The sequence below is a fragment of the Oryctolagus cuniculus genome, chromosome 11, assembly GCF_051225735.1.
Source record: "Oryctolagus cuniculus isolate XC-2025 breed Fujian yellow rabbit chromosome 11, ASM5122573v1, whole genome shotgun sequence".
Lineage (NCBI taxonomy): Eukaryota > Metazoa > Chordata > Mammalia > Lagomorpha > Leporidae > Oryctolagus > Oryctolagus cuniculus.
The window spans coordinates 85,718,244-85,742,102 of NC_142877.1; the positions used below are offsets into that span (position 1 = coordinate 85,718,244).

The following is a 23,859-nucleotide window of genomic DNA, read 5'->3' on the forward strand; positions in this document are numbered from 1 at the left end:
CCCAAGGAAGGCATCATGCAAGAGGTTAAATACTATCCAAGTACAATTCAAGACGGCTTCAGCCTAGCACAAAATTCAGCCTAATGGTAGTTAGGCATGGCTGCTTTTCCCCAGTGGGGAGTTTTTTTCTCCCTATGCACTTTTGTCATCTTTTCCAAAATGTCAATAAACTTTATGGAGTAGAACATATAATGTTGCCATATATTCTGGAATGTATTTTAATGACAAAGTTGTTTATTTTTTGGAGGTAGCAAGATGGAAATGGTTTTGTTTTGCCACAGTGTAATAAACCAATAAAAGCAGTTGGACAAACATTTATCAACTAAAGTGGGTGCTAAAGCCAGGCAAGACTGCATGCATGGAGCTTGATCATGTGCACAGAGCCTTATTTCAGTTTGTGCTAAATGAGTTCAGAAATGACTAGTGAGGCTACAAAGCAATGTCTACTGAAAGCTTCCATGTTTTATAACTTCAGTAGTTTCAGCTCTGACAAATTTCTGCTTTTTGTTGAAGTTGTTTCTTGAAGAGGTTGTGGAAGAAAAACAATTAGGTGCATCTATTTCTCTTCCTCAAAATGCTTCCTTATAAATTCAGTTGGTTCATTCACTGAAAGTGTGGTATGTTGCCAAGTAAGTCTGTAAGGAAAATGAAAATCCCAAACAAATATGCCAAATATACAGCTGTTAATCTGTAAGCTAATTGGAATATTGACAAATTCCATAATGTATTCAAGATTTTTGAGCTCCACTTTAAGAAACTTTAATGTTGACCAGAGCTCTATCTTGACCCTTCAGGCTGTTACCCATTATAGGAATAATTGGGCTCCAAAATGCAAAGGCAAATATAGCCAAGTAAGTAGGAAGCCTGGGGAATGTTTGTCCACTGTCCTCTCTGAAACAAAACAAACCAAACACAACAGCAATAACAATACAGTACCAAAATAAAATGGGTTTTGTTTTTAAAGCAACTTTGAAAGCTTAGATAGTGAGGAAAAACATCTAATTTAAAAATGCATACACTCCAACAACTCAGAAGCTGCAACGGTGCTTAAACCGTGATGTGTGCATTGCTGATTCAAGAAAGCATGCACGCAAACCTTTTACTGTTTATTTTAAAGGTTGTCATTTAGCATTTTCACATCTCAGATATTACATGGATGTGATTGCTGAGGGCCACGTAACATGTCATAATGAAGACAAAAATGGGACAATGTAAGGAAGGTACTGAGTAAATTAGTAGTGCAATCAACATGTGAAAGTGGCAGGAATGGTGGCAGTTCTGTATAAATGATTAATGTTGAGAAACAAGGGGTTAGGGATATCTGCTTTAGAAGTGGTCTCCAATAGAGATAAAAATCTCAAGATATGAAGTGCTAATGAAATTGGTCTGGTATATCACTCAGGATTATTTAACCTGTTTTTGAACTTCAGTGATGGAGAACTCAAGGAGTTCTGAGAGAGCTTGTTTTGTTACTAGAGTTAGCATGACAGTTAAAGGTTTTCCATATAGCTCAACAGGTAGCAGTTAGTACTACCTAAGATGTAGTACTAACTACAAGATGTCAGTCTTACTTAAGAAATACTGAATTAATTTGAAGAAATCAGCTTTCCTTTCTTGAGTACTTTTTACTGGTTAAGTGAATCTTTACTTAGTGACATGGTTCCAAGTTGCCAGTGTTGTCTTTGTTCCTTATTTCAGTGCTTCCTACTTTTAAGATAACTTCCAAAATGCTTTCCTCATTTGCAGTGTCCTTAAATAATTTATTTAATAAATCTGAAAATGAAAATAATTTAATCCTCACCAAAAGTAGGAGGTGAGTAGTGAATTTGATTGCTGTTATACAGTGTGGCACATCAACTATAATTAACAGATATGTATCATGATTTTTGTTTGTGTAATAATACCAGCTAACTCTAATAATACTAACAATTTGAGATGATATCCTTATGGTAGTCACTACATAATTTTTTGATTATTGTATTTTTGTTGGCCTAAGTTTGCATTACATTTGGTTCCTTTTTTTTTTTTTTATCTTTTATTTAATGAATATAAATTTCCAAAGTACGACTCATGTGTTACACATTTGGTTCCTTTTGTTGTATGTGATCGTATCACACTGACTCCTGTTTCCTGCAATCCCCAAGTGTTACCCATGTTAGCTCGCATCTTCCTATCCTGTACCTGCTGGATAGGAACCAGCTTTTGGCCTTGGGATCCAATGCTTGTTAAAGATTGTCATCTTCAGCTGGTCACCTAGGTTAGTCAAGACCTTTGTCAGACGACTGCTTTGCTTGTCTAATCATTCCTCCCTGCTTATAACTTGTACTGTTCTGCTGGGACTGCTGTTTGGGCAGTTCACATTACTGGGTGGGTCACTGGAACTCATCAGTAGCTATTCCTTCTCCCACTGTCCCACCGCCTCCACCCCAGGGTGTCCTCTTTGATCTTCCTCCAACCCCACTTGAGATCACACAAAGCTGTCCTTGGTCCAGTTCCTGAAAGTTTGATGCTGAGCATGGAAGAGACATGGGAAACCCTGCTCCAGTGCAATGGCCAATGCCTACTCTGTGCTAGTGTTAATATTTTGAATATCACCCTTATATATAATGTAATATGTGAGAAATAGTCTGTGTGGTTCCTACACTTGGTATTGTGATTTCTTTTGGTGATACAGTAGAAAATAAGAAATGGTGGTCATTTTTTACTCATTTATCCTCACACAGATTATTGAACATTGCTTCTGAATGCCTCTGGAAATGGAGCACCTGGTATGGTTGAGTCAGGAAATGATTTCGATTCACTCTTGTTTATAGGCTTTGGTTAAGCTAAGTGGAACACTTAGTGGCATTCTTAGAACATTTACAGGTTCTAGTACTATCTGAAATGGCAAAAGGGTTCTATAGATGTGATTCACTTGAGCTTCTTAACATGGAAGATTATACTGGGTTACATGGTTGGGCACCAGAGAATCAAGGGATAGTGGTAGTTGAGATGCAGAAAACTGTGGCTCTTGAAGATGGAAAAAGATGCCTTGTGAAGATACAGGTGGCCTTTATAAGCTGAAATGACAGGGAACCACATGAGCCTACAGAAGGAATACAGTCCTGCTGGTACCTCTTTTAGTCTGGTGATAGTCATTTTGGACTTATATCCTCTAAAACTGCCTAATATTTGTGTTTTTGCCAGTAAGTATATGATCAATACTTACAGTAACAGTGGGAAACCAATAAAAAGCCACTATCATTTAGGTGGTAATTTGTCCCTTTTGCCAATAACTAAAATTATCCAACTTTAATTCTTTGAATTATAGCTACAAGCCAGGGGATAGGAGAAATAAAATGGTTTGGCCTGCCTTATTCCTTCATTATTGCTGAAACTGAAAGCCTTAGGACTTTGGGGGACAGAACACAAAGCATACAAACCTACCCCAAATTTCCTATTGCTAACCTGCCATCATTTTTTCCCATTTAAAACCCTCAGTTTTTAATGTATATAATATATAGGAGTACATTAGTTTAAAGGGCAAGTGCATGTCAGATTACAAATAGAAGTCCAGTTTTCAGAGGACCTTTTGGTAAGAACAGTGATGCCTATTCTTGGCCTCTTCCCTTGAGATGTGATTTGGGCCTATGGTACCTGTTTCTCCTAACTGCAACTCCTCGTTCATTAAAGAGGAAGTTGGCTTGCCTTGCTTTCACCATCCACTGATTACTAATTTATGGCAAACAAGTACTAAGGCCGGAGTTGATAAAGTAAGGATGGATTTAAAATTAAATGATCAGACTCAAGAATGCCCAGCGTTGTTCTTTTAGCAGTTACAATATCCACTTAGTTTTCCTGAGTTGAAATCTGGAAGAAAAAAGCTGTAGTGAATTGTTGAGCTTTACTCTAATTGTCTGTTTTTGAAGTTATTTAAAGAATGCAGTGGTCAATAGAAACCAATAAAAGCAGAATGCTCCATGGTGAAATTTCTTCTATTCCAGATAGCTTTCCGCTGTGTTGCACTAATTTGGCAACACTTAAATCTTTTAGCCAGTGCTCATAGTTGCAAAAGAAATGGACCAAACAGAATTGACTGAAACACATTGTACTGGTTTATTGTGCATTATTTCCTTACATAATAAACTAAATTTTTCCTTTTCATAAATCAGTCCATCATAAATAGCATTGGGGCAAATGGAGCAGCAGCTGCAGCACTGGAACCACCATTGCAGACATGAAATAGTTTTCCTAAATGGACTCTACACTCACTGTGTAATCTTGGTTGAAAGTCTTTATTTTGAACACTGACGTTATGGGAAAAGCATTCATGAAGTTGCGTGATGTGTATAAAAATACTTTGAAACTTAGAAAGTCCTATATATCCATTAGTAACGGTGGCTATTACATAACACCCCTATCTTCCTCCTTGACTCTGTGAGCCACTTTGAGGGTCTGGATGAGATCATAAGACCCAGGCTGGTGCAACGTGTGCTGACTAGGTTGCGTGGTCCGCACTGGTGTCGTGGTGTCAAGTCATCAACACACCTGCTTTTGCTATTTTTTTTTTCTCCCTCAAAACCACAAAGGCACCATGAGCAGAATAAAAACAATGTCAGCCCAAGAGTGTTGGTGTGAGCATCAGGTAGATAATGAAATGCTTGTTGCATTAGAAAGTTCAGCCTTCGCTTGAGTGTACTTCCTGCGATGATGATTTTCAGCACGTGGAGCCCATTAAGTGGTGTTGGAGCTGAAGTCCCAGTTGACTGTGCAAACCCTGCGTCTGTTTCTGCCCTGATGGTAACACCTGGATCAGTTTAGAACCTGTGTTGAAGTTTAAGATGTGGTGTAGTTAATTTCTAAAACAACTGTTGATCTTTATATGTGTGAACCCCATGGTCTTTCACATTCCAGATGAATCCATAGCCTTTGGAACATATTTATACCTGTGTGCGCTTTCAGAGTGGGAAATAAAAAGCACATGTTCACTCTAGGAGCTTTATTTTCCCTTAAATTCTTTTGCAGGGTGACAGTGATGAGGTTATTACTAGTTTTTCCCTTTTAGAATGGATGGGATGATGCCTGTGTTTTACTCTTGTGGAGTTTATCAAATGTTCATCTGAGATTAATAGAAGCTGGGTGCCTTTCTTCATGCCTTGTCAAAACACATGCATATGCAGTCCCGACCGTTTATGATGCCATAAGCAAGGCCTTGATTCCTCTTGGGAGCTGTGAAATGGACAGGCACTAAAAATTACATAAGGGTGATTCTGTTTCTGGGACTCCACGCCTTATCGCTGTGACCAGCTAAAAGCAGTGTGCCAGTTCACTGGAGCTTTGAAAAATGACTTTTCCCAATGACCTGTTGCCTTTTAAAGACAGCAGAGCTTGGGGTTCCTTTTTATAGTGGTCCATGCCCTTGGAGCGTTCTAGTGCAGTTTTATTCTCATTAGAAAGACTGAACTTCCCCCCTCCCGGGACACCATCAGAGAGGAAACCATTAGAAGACAGGACCAATATAGCGTCTGGGAATGCCTCTTCTGCTAACCTCTCCAGGCAACTTTTAATCTCAGCTTTTAAATGTAAAAATCCATGTACTTGGAGTGGTGTGGCCATGGTAGGGTGTGTGACATTGTGTCTTTTCACAAAGTGATTTTCTTGTCTGATCTTAAACTCTTCTTCGTTGTATTCCAGGCCAACACAAAGTATAGCCAATTTACTGCCCACCTGCGTAGTGTTAGCTTCTCTTGAAGAGTGTGGAGAGGGGCACTTCCAAATATTATGTTGACTTGTATGTGTTACTAGCAAAGATACAGGGATAGAACATATATTGTTCGCTTGGTGAAAAGTTGCTGTCTTTGAAAACAACATAGATGGGCATATGATTGGAAATGCCAGACCTAATTCCTTTGATACTTTTTTTTTTTTTTAACAGAGTTAGAGACAGAGAGAAAGGTCTTCCTTTTTCCATTGGTTCACCCCCAGATGGCCACTACAGCTGGTGCACTGCGCTGATCTGAAGCCAGGAGCCAGGTGCTTCCTCCTGGTCTCCCATGTGGGTACAGGGCCCAAGGACATGGGCCATCCTCCACTGCCCTCCCAGGCCACAGCAGAGAGGTAGACTGGAAGAGGAGCAACTGGGACAGAATCCGGCACCCCAACCAGGACTAGAACCCGGGGTGCTGGTGCCGCAGGCGGAGGATTAGCCTAGTGAGCCATGGCGCCTGCCCCTTTGATACTTCTTGCAAGAAAAAATAGGGCTTAGGTTTGTGGCTAATGATGTAATTCTTTACAGAGCACATTGTGGTATTTGAATCTGAGTTTTAGGCAAAGTTCCCCATGCCCAGATTCCTGGCTGATGTGCAGCTGCCTGATGAGACAGCTTTCCAGAATATTCTGTGCAGGACATGACCTGCGCTATGAGTCCTGTGACCTTCTCTTGTTCCTTCTAAGCTTTTTGATCACCTCAGTTGACCTTGAGTTGATCCTTCCTCTCATTTGAGTTAGACTGTGAATATCATTCATTTGCTCTTCAGTTGAATCATGGGCTTCACTTATTCATACAAGCATGTTTCCACACGGGTACAGAGGAGGGGAGAGGAGGAAAGGGCCTAGAGAATATGCCAAGAGAAAAGATGAATGGCACTAGTCACTGAATGCTATATCTAGTCATCTTGACTAACACTGCAGAAAACAGTGCCTGGCTGTGGCATCCAGACAGGTAAGGCAGGTGAATCACTGAAGGAAGTCGGCTGTCAAACATCTACCATGTGTCAGTAAACTAGCTACCTTGTTTAATTTTCACCACCACTAGAAGTTTATGGATGAGAAAAGTGAATCATACCATTCATAGCCAACAAGCCCAAGAGAAATATTTCCAATCAAGGTTTGGCTAGCTTTGAAGTGTGTGTGTGTGTGGTGTGTGTGTGTGTGTCTGTGTTTAACACTTAACATAATTTTTAGGAATTGCTTCAAATAGAAGACAAATGTAGATTTTTCCCTCCCTGCAAATTGGGGTGAAAAATTAGATCTGTTCTGCATAGATGCCTCTGACTAAATACCATCTCCCATTTTTCTACTTAAGTTTTCCTTGTCCGTTTCATGCCTTGTGAATGTATTTGATTAACACAGTTACTTGTATGTTGAAAACTTTTTTTCTGGCAATGGTCAGGGTGACGGGGTTTTGTTTATTGAAGGCAGTGATGATCAAGATTGAATAAAAATGATCTTATGGTTCTGGTTTTGGGTTTTGAAGTCTTGCGGAGGTTAGGTAATTTAGAAGTGAGACACAGATTCTGACTTCTAAAGGACAGGTGCTAGTCATACCCTGCCTTGCTTAAGATTCTTCTTTTCTGAAAGCCATATATTGAGGCTTTATAATTTGTTCATAACATGAGATCTGAAAGAACTGATAACATACACGTGCTAAATGGTATGTGAAAACTGAGTGCCTACAATGTGATTTATTTGAAGGTCTACAGAGCATAAAGTGTCAGAGCTCCCTGAAATTTAATTTATCTCTTGATTATTAAAGTTGAGTCAAGGAATGACATTGAGTTTAGAGAGTACTGTGCGTTAGAATGCTGGTAAATTTCAATGTTGGAGTCATATCTTTTTTTTTTTTTTTTTTTTGTTCCTTCTCCTTCTTGGATGAAATATCTCTTGCCTTCCATGACAAATTAGAGAGTTGCTGGTGGTTTGTGGGCCAAATGTTTGGGTGCTTTGTGTAGGCTCATCTGTGTTAGTTTTAAATTAGAATGTTTTCCTCCTTGCCTATCTGTTTTTCATCAGGACTCATATATTCTCGTGTCCAAAAGACTCTCTGATTTAGCTGTGAGGCTGATTTTATTGTAGTGATGTCTGTGTATTCTGTCATCACAGGCCGCCCTGGTGAAACTTCCCGTGTTTTGCATGTGTGTTGCTGCAGTGTGTTCAAAGTCTGATCTTTCTCAGATGTGTGTGTGTGTGTGTGTGTGTGACTGTGACTGTTTTATAGCTGAAGAGGGATGTAAGCAGTACAGTTTCTGCCAGGATATGTTTTCTATTAAATTTTGTATTATGAAATTATAGGTTAGTTTTTGGCTTTCATAAAACTGCCTTTTTCACCCGTCACTGGAAGACAACTAACACCTTCCTTTGACGCACGTTTTCCAAGATTCCTTAGTGTTAAAAGAAGAGTTCTCTTTTTGAAATGCAGAAATTAAAAGAATATGGTACAAAAGCATTTTTATAGCTTTATTGAGTCTTGAGGGCAGATATATGGCTTCCAGACAAAACGCAATAATAGACTAGGATTTTACTTCAGATCGTCTTACAGACACTCTCGCTGGAGACTTATTGTGCCTGTGGAGGAACAGAGGCCTCTTTGAATATCACATGGAGTAGTTGGGAGAACAATGTTCCAGTTCCTTCTGCCTCTTATTAACTGTGAGCTCTTTAATTAACTTAACCGTTCCAGCCTCAGTTTCCCAGTTTGTGGCATGATTGTGAAGATAAAATGAGATAATGCATGTGCTTTGTAAACTTAGCCAATCTCAATATAAATATGAAGTAGCAATGGTGTTTTATTGTGTCTATTTAGTTAGTGTTAATGCTCCAGTGTATTCGTGCAGTTGGCAAGATCAGGGATTTTTTTTTACTTTTTCTTATAGAGAATTTAGACAATTTCTGTCAGAACTGAGAATAAGATACCTCTTAAAACATTACTTGTACTTAGAAAACAACCTACAGCAAAAACGGAGCCCCAGATGTCGTATTGGAGAAATCTAGCTGTGTGAGAAGCGTAGTGCCTGTGAAACAGCGAGGGATAGTATGGAATTAGGCAGGATGGTCAGTTTGGTGTAGTGGGGAGTGAGTGTGCTGGGGTTGCCTTAAGGAACTACCATATCCCAGTAGCACAGACAACAGAGCTGCCTCAGCCACTGCGCGGAGGCTGGACATGGAGATGGAAGGGGTCAGCAGGCTTTCTGATGACCGCGTTCTCACTGTGTCCTTCCGCGTACTTACTCTGTTCTGATGACCGCCTTCTCACTGTGTCCTTCCGCGTACTTACACTGTTCTGATGACCGCCTTCTCACTGTGTCCTTCCGCGTACTTACACTGTTCTGATGACCGCCTTCTCGCTGTGTCCTTCCGCGTACTTACTCTGTGCATGCACATCCCTAGTGTCTGTCCGTCTAGGGTTTCCTCTGTGTGGATACCAGGGTGGATTAGAAGCCACCCTAAGGGCTCACTTGAACTTGGTGACTTACGTGAAGAACCTATTGGAGTGAGGTGGACACTATGGGAAACGGTGGCTTGATCAGCATAGCCCTGACTGTTAATGAACAACTTAATACATTATCCCTCTTAGTAGTTTTTTTATCTGTTCTACTTAATATGACTGGTTTAGATCTGTAATTGATGCACAGTTATTCTTAAGTGTTGAAAATTAACTGAAATGTGATCCCTGTTGAACATGGTGGTGGGAATGGGAGAGGGAAGAGATGTATAATTTGGGACATGCTCAGGCTGACTTGCCCCAAGTGGTGGAGTTGGAAGCATACCAGGGGATTCCAATTCAATCCCATCGAGGTGGCATGTACCAATGCCATCTCACTGTTCCAGGTGATCAGTTTCAGTTCACAGTTGGTCATGGTGAAGGGACTGGGAGTCAAAGGGAGCACATAGACAAGTCTAGTACCTGCTAACGCTAACTGATGGAGTAAATAAAGGGGAGAGTGATCCAACATGGGAAGTGAGAATCTCAGCAGACTCATAGAATGGCAGATGTCCTAAATAGCACTCTGGCCTCAGAATCAGCCCTAAAGGCATTCGGAGCTGGCTGAAAAGCCCATGAGAGTATTTCAGGCATGGAAAGCCAAGACACTCTGGCAAAAGATCTCTGCGAGTGAGATCCCAGTGGAAAGAACAGGCCATCAAAGAAGGAGGTACCTTTCTCTGAAGGGAGGAGAGAACCTCCACTTTGACTATGAGCTTGTCTAAACAAGATAAGAATCGGAGAACTCAGAGGGCTTCCATAGCCTTGGAAACTCATGACTGGAGCATAGGGAGATTACTGATGCCATAGACAGGAGTGTCAATTGGTAAAGTCAACAACAGGAGTCACTGTGCACTTACTCCTCATGTAGGATCTCTATCCTTAATGTGCTGTACATTGAGATTTAATGCTATAACGAGTACTCAAACAATATATTTCACTTTGTGTTTCTATGGGGGTGCAAACTGTTGAAATCCTTACTTAATGCATACTAAACTGATCCTCTGTAAAAAAAAAAAAAAAAAGAAATTATCAATTCCCAACTTGACTCTCACTGGGATTAAACATGACAATAGGTCTGCTCTGATTTCATCATCATTTTAAAAAATCATCTATTATTTTTCACTTTATGTTTCTGTGTGGGAGCAAACTGTTGAAATCCATACTTAATGTATACTAAGCTGATCTTCTGTATATTAAGATAATCGAAAATGAATCTTGATGTGAATGGAAGGGGAGAGGGAGTGGGAAAGGGGAGGGTTGTGGGTGGGAGGGATGGTATGGGGGGAAAGCCATTGTAATCCATAAGTCGTACTTTGGAAATTTATATGCATTAAATAAAAGTTAAAAAAAAAAAAAAAAAAGAACCTACATCCTAATGCAGAGGTTGGGGCTGCCACATAGGGAATTTGCCTATGAAAAGGAGAGCAGTAGATGAGGAGTTGAGACTTGGATTGTAGGGTGGGTGACTCTCATGTTGACTGATCCAGTAGTTACAGGCAGGACTTTCTTTCCACATCTGCTTACTCACACAGCCATGACATGATAAAACTAAAGAACGCAATCAACATGAGCACATTTGATGAAATGTAACAGACTGATACAAATGGAATGAGGTATCATGACGGCAATACCTATGAGAGGGAAATGTTGGCAACGTGTGGAACACTTGAAGTGGAAAAGGAGAGAGGGATCGTTGCAAACATTTGGCAGAAATAAGCTTCTTGGCTATTGTGTTTGGCTGCAGGAGCGGTGTGGATAAAGGTGATTTGGTTAAGACTCAGGCGTTAGGTGAACAGATAAGCCCAACATTAGGATGATGCAGTGTGTAGCGAAGACATCCCTCTAACCCCCGCCCTGCCTGCTTTTTCCAAAGCTGGCTGGTTCTCCTTCTCACATTCCTCTAACCTCCCTGGGGTGGCAGTATTCAGGCTGAGGACTCTTTCCCGCATTCACAGGCAGTGATCCTAATCAGAGGTGCATTAGCTTAGGTGAAGGTTATAACCTCCCATAATGATCTGAGTTTTGTTTTTTGTTTTAAAGGAACAGAGTACTTGAGTAGGTAGGACAGTTATCATGTGCTTCAGGAAGCCTGTTCTGTATAGAACCTTTAAGTATTAAGACAGATATTTTAACTGAATAGGTGTATCCTTAGCTTGTTATACATGCCTATGTAGAGAATATATTTGGAAAACAAAGTGCTCAAGCATAAAGATTGCATCTTTTATTCTGTAAAAGCACATAGAACAAGATCAGGGACACATAGTGTTCTTGGAATCTGATGGTTACATTTTAAGTTCTTTCTCTTGAAGTGTTTCATGGAGCCCATTCATTTTTGAAAGTATGGCACTTCATAAAAATTACAATCTGATTTTCATTGCATCTCTTAAATAGTCAAACATTTGCAATGTCTTAAATACAGAAAAGCTTTTATAAAGAACGAATCACACTTGGCAAAAAAATACCATAACTAATGTTGGAGACTTTTGCAAGTGAAACATTGCATATGTGAAAATAATAAATTTAAAAATTTATATAGCCATAAATTATGAAAACCTATAAAAATGACAAATTTATGAATTGTGTATACTAGTGTACTAAAGTGCTTTATATACTTGTTTTAACTTTAGCAGTGGGAAGGCTTCTTAATGCATCTTATTTTGGTTACTAATCTTGAGTCTGGAAAATGAGGAAAAAGATGTGCTTATTAAGCTTTTGAGGCTCTGATTCAATTTAGTACAATGAAAAGAAGCAGTGTATGACCTTGTTTAATAATGCTAAGATGGCATGATCAGATAAAAGGACTAGATATGTAGCAACAGTCTCAATTTTCACTATGCAAATTGAAAAGTGAAAAATATTTCAGATTATTAAGGAGCTAATATTAATATAGATGGTTCCTTCAGTCAGTGAAATTAAATGCTGGAAGTGTAGTATTTGAGATTTTCATGATGTTTTTGCTATAATGTGGAAAAATGATTTTCATATAAATAACACTTAAAACATCTTTAGGTAACTGAAGTTTAATTTTAAATTTTCTTTTACATGGACTAATAAGAGGCTTTCACAGATGTCTAAGGATTTTTATGGTTAATTCCTGTAGAAATTATGAAAATGGTAGCACTGGCTTATCTGGGGACATAAAGATACCTACAAATGTTCAGCTAGGATTTCTTCTCACTTCTCACTTCTCCCAGTACGAAGGAAAAGGAAGGAGCCGCTTCACACATGGAAGTTCTCCAGGTTTAGTTCTGTTGCACCTGGGGCCATCTTTTAATCAGAAATTGGCTTTTTTTGTTTTTTGGAGGGTGGCGGAGGGGAGGGGAGGATTGCTGTGCAGATGGAGCTGCTATAGCTCCTTTACTGCTTGTGGGGAACGCTCCTCGAGAGTTGGAAGAGGGCTCCATTAAGACTGCCTTTTAGTTGCTAGGTTTAGGATTGTTAGACAAAATAAGCAGGTAATTTGGGGCCCTGTCTCTTGGATGGCTGACAGCAGGTTCTCCTGCTACTCCTTGTGGCCTCTTTTCATTCAGCATCTACATACTGACAATTCATTAAAGGACAGTTGCTTACCAAGTTGTCATCATCATTTCTACCCTTGAAGGGTTTGCAGTCCATGAGGAGATAAAGATGGGAAAAAGTACATAAAGTATTCACATTCTAATGATAAATGCATGTCCAACTCATAGGGCTGCTGTTGCTGCAGGGACCTAGAAACCCAACACTGCCTTGAACAGCCCAGCTCTCAACCCTGAAATTCACTTGACTGACCTTCGCTTCCTCTTGCACTCTGAAATACCTTGCTTATCCCCAGATGAAGGCAGGCTTCCGATGTTACAATATTTTTCTCATTCTGCTACCCAAGTAGCCAAATATTTGCATATTAGCTGGAGCTTTCTAAATATAATAGCTTATCCCTAAAGAGGGTCTCTAATGAAGGGATTATAGGTTAAGTGGCAAATGAGTGCCAAAGATATTTGGGTAAGCCAATTAACCTGATGGTTTTTCACAGTTAATTATCATTGAGTGAGCAGAGGTTAGTGCCCAGAGTGAGTGTACTACTTTTAGATGAAAGTGATTATTCCCTACATACTTAAAGCAATCTAGACTTCTCCCAAAAGGTGAATGCAACTTTATCAGTACTAATCGTCTCTAATTAGAATTCTGTTCATCAGATGTTTGTCAAGTGCCTACTAAGTGCTAGGTTCCCAAAGGTACACAAGATGGTTTTTCTATTTTAAGGAGTCAACAGTGTACTAGGGGGAGGGACGGCAGATAAAAATCTTCCAACAAGACAGTGAATGAGTCAATCCTGAAGAGTGTTGGTGAGATTGCTTGTCCAGCCAAATTCTTCTCCATATCCTCTTGATGGACAGTAGTACATGGAAAAGCAATACCAGTCATTCCTAACACTCTGTCCCAGCTAAGCAAGCCTGTTGTGTTTTCGGATCCTAAGCTTCTCACGCTTTGTCCTGTCCCGTGGACTGGGAAGATACTAGCTGTGGGCCTGGAAGCGTCTCCACAACTCCCTTACTCACTGTGTGTTTGTGATAGGCTTCCCTCCTGGAAGCTTTCGACCCTCTGGGATGCTGGAAGTCTGTATTGTGTTCTCCCTTAGCTGTGTCGCGATTTGGGTTCAAGTAGCACTTAACGAACAGTGCCTCATGTACATACTTGCCTCCTCTGCTAGGCAAAATGTTTCTGAAAATCGGAGGCTCTGTCTTGCTCACCAGTCTATCTGCAGTGCCCGGCACAGTATCTAGCCCATTACTGACGGAAGGAATAAATGAGTGACTGACAGCAATCCATTTTCTGGGGCAATGACTTCCAATAGGGGGTGGGAGAGAGGATATGAAAATCCCCTGCATGTCACTTTCAAAGCATACTATTTCTGATGTACCTCCTACATATCATTGAAGAACCTGATATTTGTCATAAGGAGTCAAGATTTTTATTAGAAATGTGTTAATGCTCAGGGTTAAAATGGAGCATATTCCACACCAATGAGAAAAGGCTTTGGGGGATCGATGACTTTGTACACTAGCCCTGGGAGGGTGCAGTGTGTTTGGAAAGGTGTAATGATTGGAAGAGCATCCAGGAGGAAAGAAATGGAGTCGAGGCTGGGAAGTTTGCTATAAGGATGTATATGGAGATTAGCCTGGCACTCATAAAGGGGAGCCTGTGAAGGTGTTTATTATTGTAAGAAATAGGGCGTGATAAGGGATTTTAGTGGGGGCAGTCGTGGTGTTAGTTACATTTCGGGAAGTTTTTTCTATCCATAGCATGCATAATGAATCAAAGTGGCAATGAAAACAGGCAGGCCTAGCTAGTCAGTTCACATTAAGCATGTATATTAAATGTCTAAGATGTGTTGGACACTGGGAGAAAGCATAATTCCATTCTTGAGGGAATCTGTAGCCTAATGAGGGAAAGGTAAAACGGACAGGCAGTTGTAGTACGGGTGCTAAGCAGTACAGCCGGAAAACAATGAACGTGTGAAGGAGGGCAGGAGATAATGGAAGTTAGAGGAGTCTGGGCAAACTTAAGTTGGATTTTCTCTGAGGTTCTGAACAACTAGGAAATGTCATCAGTCAACTGAAACATGGGCACTGGAGCAAGCAGAGAAGGCGTCGTTATGCACAGCTTTGATTTCAGTGTTGAAAGAATGATGCTACTTGGTAAGGGGCTTGTCTAAGGAGGTTTATGGGAACGATTAGATTCAGGCTCAATAAGCTTAAGATACTCAAAGGGCAGCTAACATGTTACATGAGAGGTAAACAGTGCTGTAGTATTTCACACACATTTGGGTGTGGGTATCAGAATAGCAGCTCAGAGTAGGTTTGACTTAGGGGCATGTATTGGCTTACTTAACAGAATTGGATTCAGGCAAGACTGGGTTGAGCTACATTAGGGATTACCCCTTTGTCTCCTTGATCTGGAATTCTTTAACTTTGGCTTTGCTATCAGGTAGAGAATGTCTTGAGGGAGTCCTGTGGTAGCCCTAGAATTTTAACTATTCGGAGGAAGAGTCTCTCAGGGGAATATTGATGCCACATTGACTGAAAGGCCTGGCTTGCCCCTAAGTCAGTTGTGCGGCCAGGGATAAGGGAGGAGGGGGGAGTAGAGCATATTCTTTGTGCAAATAGTGTGATGGCCTTTCCCTGGGGGTGAACACAGCCTCGCTGCACCCACACAGATGGAGAGTAAATGTGGACTCATTTCAATAGGGAAAACAAGATCCTGTTACTGGAAGGAAGTGGTCTGGAAAACAGCAGGCTTGTATAATAAAAAGCTGATTTTTTTTCAAACATTGTAAATTAACAGTGTCTTGTTTGGGCTTGAACATAACAATTTGTAAGAGGTACTATTAGCTGCAAACCACCGGTAAAGAAACAGAGCTTTAAAGAGGCAAACTCAGGAAGGGAAACATCACTGGTATAGTCGCAGCACCATGATTGTGTTACTCTTTGGGTCAGGTGTGGGTATCTACTGGGTAGTTAGTGTACGCTCATGAGCAACATTCAGACAAGAAGTGTAGATGGATAAATGAGCACTTGAGTGGCAGTTGTTGGAGTTGAGAGCCACAGAGGGGAAATTCAAGAGGAGTCAGAAAGAGGTATTCAGATAAGAGGATGAGAAGAGCAGTGTGTTAAAAGACCAACAATAACACTTCAGAAATGCATATTACCTCATTTTGAAAGTTTCACTAAAACTTAAAGGAATTTTAAGTGAACTGCTCATGACCATGATCCATAAATTTGTATGGCTATAAACATGATGAAAGCAGTCATTGTGTATATATTGATGGTTAGCTTCCATTGTTGGTGCTGATGGTAATAAGAATAGTAGCTAATATGTATCACAAACATTATACTGCATATACAGGTTATATTACCCATAACAAAGTACTTTTTGCTTAGTAATGCATTAACCATAAGGCAAATATAGATCTTTATTTTACAGATGAGGAGGTTGAGGTTCAGGGGGGTAAAGTAATTTTTCTGTGTCCATCTTCTCACGGTCTTTATAAGATCATTGGATCCAGAATCTGTTTTCTTACCTACTGCATCACATAGCCCACAAATAGGAAAGTTTGGGTAACACTGAATCACAGCAGGCTAACAAAAAACATTCTTTTTCTTTTGCAAGACAAATGTCAAATTATTATAACTTGTAGGTTTGCTTTCTTAAGTGAAAGTTTGGCCTTCCTTCCCTTTCAAGTAGAACAATCAAAAATGCATCAGAGAAGCTCGCCATTTGATGTTTTAAAAATCTAGGCAGCACTGCTAGTCTGAAGGACTAACGGTCCTCATTTATGTGGGTGTTTGTGACTGAAAAGGTCAAAAGATAGAAACAATAACTGAGAAAAACACAAGGACACTTTGGATGGTGGTGTCACATCATCCATCAGTTTCTTAAGAGTGGTGGACATTCACTAGTGTCCTTCAAGGAAAATTCCTAAGGCAGCAAACACAGTCACGAATGAACACAACTGGAAGCAGGTTAAGGACTCCGTGAAGACTCCAGAGACGGTCTGCTGGCTGCCACAGACAGCCTCTCAGTCCTGTGCTCTCTGGAGAATTCCGTGTCCGATTGTCTTCTTCCCACCTGCACTGATTTTTCTCCACCTTATGCAGAGTAGGCAGTTCCCTCACTCCTTAGCATCTTTCAGGATTTTCAGCACGAACCTACAGAAGCAACCTCAGAAATAAAAGCATGGATTTCTGTTCTGAGTTAAGGTGTTAGCTGTGAAATAGCAGAAGTTTTAGTATTTCCATTTTGGACTAAGAAGAAAATGCAAGTGGATCAAAATCTAGCACACTTAGTGTTGCAGTACTGCCTTGACGTCTCAAGTTCTTTCTTATTTGTTGGTTTTCCGGCAGATTACTCAGATACTATTAAGGCCATTTTAGGCTGTGCCTAAAATGACCTGCATGTGTGACATGACTTAGATAGTAAAGCCTTGTATAATTTATTCTCATTCCGTATTCCTTGGCTATCATAGCTATTGGTTAAATAAGTATGTTCTGCAAGTCAGTAAGGTGTTTCCTCTTCTACTTTCGTGTTAACACCGTTGGCCCTTTCATTTCCTTTTTTTCTGAACTGTGAATTGGAGACTCTGCTTTCCTGTGTTTCCTTACAATGAAATGATGAGGTTTGTCTTTCTTGGTTTGAAATCCTCATTTTCTGAGGGTCAGAAAATATTGTATCCTGTGGTTCCTGCAAGTGACTAGATTTATGGCTATTAGAAATTATAGCATCTTTGAGTAAATTTTTGAAGTGTTTCCCCCCACCCCCACCCCCCCCAAAAAAAGCCTTTCAGAGTTAGTTATGGTGCTGAACTAATAATAGCCTGTAGAAAATGTGGCTTGGGAAAGATACTCACTATCTTTCCTGGATTCTTCATCCTTTATGGGTCCATCACTGAAAGGGTAAGGTATTGTCCTGAACACAGTGTGTCTCTGAGCTTTCCTCACTGCATGGACAAAGCCCTGTCCCAGAATGCTTTGCCACTGAGCCCTCACTGCCCTGAGGGAGAACATGAGAGTTTCTGCGTTGACATTAGAGCCCTTCACGTCCTATCTAGGTGAATGTCTAATAGCAGCTGGTTGGGTTTTCATTCTGAATTGCGTGAAATCAGCGCGCTCTGACAAAGTTGTTTGGCAGTTGGGTGGTTTTTCATATTCCTTTTAATTATAACCCATCAAGTCTTATGCAATTATTTCTGGGTTAAATTCTTGATGAATGTCATAGCAGTGTGTTTTAATTTAATGGATCCAGAAAAACATCTGTTTCTAATACTTTAAAAGCCAATTTATATGGAAATTCATTTAATACACAGTCAATACAGGGAGAGTAGCAAAAATCAAGATCAAAATGAAAACTCAAACCACTGGGATGTACTAGATTTCCTGTGAAAAGATTTTGCTTATGACAAGGTTCAGCTGCTGCTAGTTAACACAGAATTATCAGTTTTGGAGAAGATAGGAATGTCTTTATGATACTGAAGCATTGGTGAAGTACTTAGCCCAGGGCTAATATTATCTCCCATGGCAAGGACTCGGTTTCCTTTATTTTTACTGCTCTGCTCTGTTTGTAATCCGTTTTCTTAAGAACACCTCATGGGTCAAGATGGCTGCTGATATTCCAGCAATTACAGATGTGCTCCTCCCAGCAGGTAGGAAGCATAGGGAGAGGGGAAGAAGGCTACGCTTTTCCTTTTAAGGACACTGTGGGAAAGTGTTAACCTACAGTTAGTCATTTGACCAGAGTCAGCATCAAGGGAAGTAGATGAGTGTGTTTTTTTCTTTCTTTGATAGATAACCATGTACCCAGAAAAAAATCTGAGGTTCTATTAATATGGAAATTCGGGAGACTAGATACTGGGGATCAATGAATTAGCAGTACAACATAAAGTAACTTTCAAGATACCAGCTTTTTATAGCAAATGAACATCTAGAAAGTCAGCTAGTTCTTTTAAGTCAATAATGTATGTGAAAGAACTAGCACAGTGTTTGGCATACAGGAAGTAATCGATTAACTACTGATGCATCTGTTTTAATTCTAATCACTAAATGTACCTAATTTCAGCGGTTACAGGTCGAGTATACTTTATAGATGGCACTGCAGTCTGGGAATAGCAGCAGTAGCAGCTGATAGGGCGGATACTGCACCTGCGACCTTTCGTTTCTCTACGGTGCTCGTGTGTCTGCAGAGCAGTGATCTCTGCTTCTCTATGCAGAAGACGAATGAGCAATTTTAAGTGTTAAACGATTTCAAGGTAAAACCATTACCAGAGAAACTGCAACTCAGAGGTTAATTAGAAAACAATTTAGAGAAGCTGTTGAAAACTGCCATTGCCCGTCATTGATCCCCACTAGAATGCCAGCTGTGCTGTGTCCAGTGACTGTGTCACCATGGATGGTTTTGTTAATCTGTTTGAATCTTTGCTGCATTTTGTTTTTGAAGTGAGGAAGTAAATTACAGAACTGGGACTTAAATAGATTTCCTTTCCATTGAAGGCTTTTCTTTTTTTTTTTTTTTTTTTCAGTGTCTTTTAAGAAATTTCCTTTAACATAAACTAAGGTCATGTAATTCATATATATAGATTGAGGAACTTGGACCCCGCCTCCCAAGCTCCCACCCTTCCTCCTCTTCCTCCTCTTTTTCCCTTTCTTAATTTTTACAATGATCTACTTTGCTTGATACTCTGAAGATTAACTCTACCCTAAGTAAAGAGTTCAACAAATAGTAAGAAAGGAAAAAAAAAAAAAAAACTTTTCCTCAATGGTAGAGACATGGGCTGTAAACAATCATTGAATGTCAAAATGTGTCATTAAGGAAGCCTACTACCAGATCTGTGGTTCTTCAGCTCCTCAAATGCCTTTATGCGCTAAAATCCCTTTTCATCAGACTGGGCAAGAAATTTCTGGTTCTAGAGCTTCTCTTTGTGTACCCTTTGAATTCTTGTGCCTCTGTGGGGTATGTGAATACAGACAGGTGCACAGCAATACAGAATATTCAAGATGTCACCCTGTCCTCTGGGAAGTACACTGTCACAGGGAGGGAATGATGCCAACAGAGTCCTTTACATGTCACTTTGAATGTTTGCACCGTGACCATTACACCGGGACTCTTTGTTCCCTAATACTTGTCTTTATGTTGACTTCTCAATTTTCATTCTAATCAAAACCATGAAATTCAGCTTTGATGTGATCACTAAATTTTCCTTCAAATACACAATAAAATAAAATAGCCATTACATTTTTGTAGTCGTTTGTTTTTCAGTTGACTCCAACTGGAATCAGGATCACGTTTTGAGAATCCCAGAGTAGTGGAAAAAAGCAAACACATAAAACTGTGCTATTATTTCAACTTGTATGGCTTCGGAAATATTAATTAATGTTTGGCAACTGTAATTTCCTCACTTAGGAGGATAATGATATCAGCCTCATCAGATTTGTTCTAAGGATTAAATGAGGAGCTGTAGCCAGGGCAGTTAGCACAGTGCTTGGCAAATAGGGGGTGGTCAACAAATCATAGGTCCTTCCTTCTTAAAGGCTGTTTCGAAATGTGAGGGTACTTTAAAGAATTCATGGAAAAGTGCAAGTAAAAAATAAAGTTTTGGTTCCCCACAATTGAAATCCATTCCTAAGTTTTTCATGGTTGCATTTTTCTTCAACTTTCTGGAGAATGCTCATGTCAGGCATGTGAATATGGAAATACTATTTCTAAGAGAAGCTGAAGACAGTGGGGTCCCATGATTCTGTAGATGATAGGATGTCCCGAGGAGCTCAGAAGTGGGAAAGGCAGACGTTTCCTAGCAAGGAGAAAGGGAGGCTGGTGCTTCCTTGTCTCTGCAGTTTTCCGGGCTTTTATATAAATGTCATCAGCATCAGCAGGGAGCTGTTAGAAACATGGATTCTCTGGGTGTTTCCCAAACCTCCTGAATCAGAACCTGCTTTTCACACATCCCCAGGTGACTTGAATATGTGAGAATCACTAGTCTGGGGCCTGATATTCTACCTCACATTTGTTTCTGTAGGGGACTGGTCCTGGCTCTGTGTGTCCCCTGCATCAGCTGATTTGCATTTTAAAAAATGCAAATTCTTAAGCCTGCTGTCAACCTGAAGCCAGGAATCTGCATTTCTGGCCACAGTGACGCATGCTATTTGGGGCAGTGGCTTGGCCAGTGCTACATGAAAGCAGAAGTCACTGATAGAAAATGGCCTTTATTATTGAAAGATACTTGGATATCAACAAGGAAGAGAGCTTTTAAGGACAAGAAATGCAGCCTTAATTGTGGTGTTGGTTAAGGAGAAGATCGACTTGAACCTTTGAGTGTCTGGTCCCATCACAAGGTCACATAATGACTGAGCTTCTGAGGGCGACCGTATCTTTAGCAATGTCATATTTTTTTTTCTTTTTGTGTTTTACGTTTTTTTTTTTAACATTTTGTTTTTTAGCCGCGCTATCAAGACTAATCAGGACCTTCTCCCAGAAACTCCATGGACTCACATTTTCTACAATGATTTTTGGGGGACTCTTCTAACCCACAGTGGCAGCCACAAGTCGTACCGGCCACTCTGCACTCTGTCCTTTCGTCTGAACCATGCCATTGGAGGGTTGAACCCCTGGAGCTACCATCTTGTCAATGTCCTGTTGCATGCGGCTGTCACTGGCCTCTTCACAAGCTTCTCCAAGATCCTCCTTGGTGATGGATACTGGACCTTCATGGCTGGCTTGATGTTCGCCTCGCACCCCATTCACACAGAGGCAGTGGCAGGAATCGTGGGACGGGCCGATGTAGGGGCCAGTCTGTTCTTTCTCCTCTCCTTGTTGTGCTACACTAAACACTGTTCGACAAGAGGCTACTCAGCCAGGACCTGGGGCTGGTTCCTGGGGACAGGACTGTGTGCAGGATGCAGCATGTTGTGGAAGGAACAAGGAGTGACTGTTCTGGCCGTCTCGGCGGTTTATGATGTCTTTGTCTTTCACAGGCTGAAAATGAAACAGATCTTGCCTACCATTTACAAAGTAAGTGATTGTTGGCTCTTGAGCGTTGGATTACTGAGTAATCTACTTGCTTGGTCCTTTGCCACCATTTAAATCGCAAATTTGTTCCTCTTCAAGCAGAATTTAAAATACGTTCCTTTTTGATCCTGCCTGAGTGGAAGTGTCCTTTTTGACCTTTCTCTACTAAACAGGGTTTCAGCCATTGCTTGTTTTCCTTCTCGGGTTTCTTAACTTATGTTCATGATTTCAAAGGTGGCAGAAGAATAATTTAGCCTTGTAAAGAATATGCGTCTTTGTCATCGGTTTTTTAATTCATTATTTCTGTCAAAATTCTCTATGATGAATTGCCGATGATGTCATTTGTAAAAATAACATGACTGATAGTAGTGCTTGATGCTGGACGCAGCCGAGGGGAAACCCTCTGCCATTTGTTAATATTACTTTTCCTGAGTTTGGAAAACAGCTCCTTTCCGTAGTGCCCTGGGAAGTCAAATTCTTAAACAATGAATCATACTACTTTACCCTTGTTGTACTGGGTAGGAATAGAAGAGTCCAAACAGAAAGTGAGTCTTACAAGCTTGGCCCTGAAGCCAATGAGGACTTAGCTTCAGGTTTCGCGGTTGCTCCCCTGCGTCCCCAGGTGGTTTCAAATACAATGTGTGGAGGTACAGGAGGACGTCGGGTCTATGCTCTTACCGATTCGGAACGGGTTTTGCTAGGGTGCTCAGGAGCGGAATTAGGGGAGATGGGTAGGCCGAAAAGGTGCCAACTTCCCTGTCTCCCCATCCGCCTCCACTCATGGGACGCTCAGCCTTGCTTTGATTTGGAAGTCCAGACTGATGCTGCCCGCCCGGGGTTCGGGAAGTTTGTGTTGTAAGGAAGCTCTTTGCTTCCCTTTGGGCACAAGTGAGGAATCACTGTTTGGGAAACTGGCTGTGAGGAAGCTGTCAGGTTTTCCTGGTTTTGACCACCTCTTCCCCCTCCGTTCTCAGTCTCACAGTTGTACTGGGAAGAAAATAAAATGCCGGAACAAATGGAGGGAAAAGAAAACCAAGGCATTGCTTCAGTTTTTTTTTTCTAATTGCCATTTTTGTTGCTTTAGTAAGCAGTGTTATACTTTTGTTCTGCAGGAAACGTAACCTTTTCACTTAGAACTCAAGTATCAAGGGTTGAATGAAGTTCTTTGTGATTTCAATTAAATGCTGAAACTTTAAAAATCAAACTCTGGGTAGAGTTTGATGTTTGAAAACAGCATATAGCTTGAAAGTCAAGCTCTTAATTTCAAATCTATTTTAATTATTCCTGCAAGGAGATTTGGAAAGAATAGTGGTTTTCCCCTAAAACATTGTTATGGACAGTAACAAATATTTTGGAGGAGAAAGTGAGCGATGCGGACCGAGCCAGTTCTTCAATCCACTCTCCAAGGCCAAATGCCCACACTGTATTTTTTTTTTTAACTTAGGTCAGTAATGTTTCTATCATAGCAGTCATACTCGGCATATTTCTTCATAGTACTAGTGGCCTTGGGTCTGGAGCTCTCATCTCAGTCAGATCCTGGCCCTCAGATTCTCCCTCAATCTGGGCAGAAGAGACCTTGGTGGATTGAAGGCTAAGTCCACCCACCACTGTTCTTGCCACCCTATTACTGCAATAAGAAAATGCAGGTTTCTGTTTGGTCGAGCTGAAGATTCTTCTGAAGAGGCCAATCTGGAGTTTTCTGTGACGTCTCCTGTTTTATCGCATTGGTTGCTGATTGAAAACAAAACAAAACAAAAATCTATTTGGACCACACAGTGTCTTTCAGGTATTTGGATTTGGCCAGCTTTGATTCTTGTAAGATTCATGTACTTCATGCACATACTCATATTATAGTCCGGCTTTTTGGAATTCTGGCAAGGATATGTGCAAGTTAGATTTTTCTGTGATGAGGTATATACTTGGCATATGATAGGTTTTTTTATTTAGTTTTTGTTAAATGCTTAGAGTATTTACATCTGCCAGGCACTGTTCTTCCTTGGCTAAAAATGTTAACACATTTGCCTTAAATGCTTCTTGGGAGAACTTATATGACTTAGGAAATACTATGGTTGAATACTAACAAATTG

At 40.5% G+C, this 23,859-nt stretch overlaps 1 protein-coding gene across 17 annotated transcripts in view; it reads left to right on the top strand.

Annotated features, from left to right (window-relative positions):
* The window catches only part of TMTC2 (transmembrane O-mannosyltransferase targeting cadherins 2), a 447,603-nt gene that overhangs the window by 145,444 nt on the left and 278,300 nt on the right, over window positions 1-23,859 (top strand). For 13 of the 17 annotated variants that reach the window (XM_002711368.6, XM_089307532.1, XM_089307530.1 and 10 more), the window contains exon 2: window positions 21,205-21,775. The exons of the other annotated variants lie outside the window; for them this stretch is intronic. In XM_002711368.6, coding sequence (XP_002711414.1) covers window positions 21,205-21,775 — 571 coding nt within the window. The remainder of the gene's footprint in view (window positions 1-21,204; window positions 21,776-23,859) is intronic. 17 annotated transcript variants of the gene reach the window in all.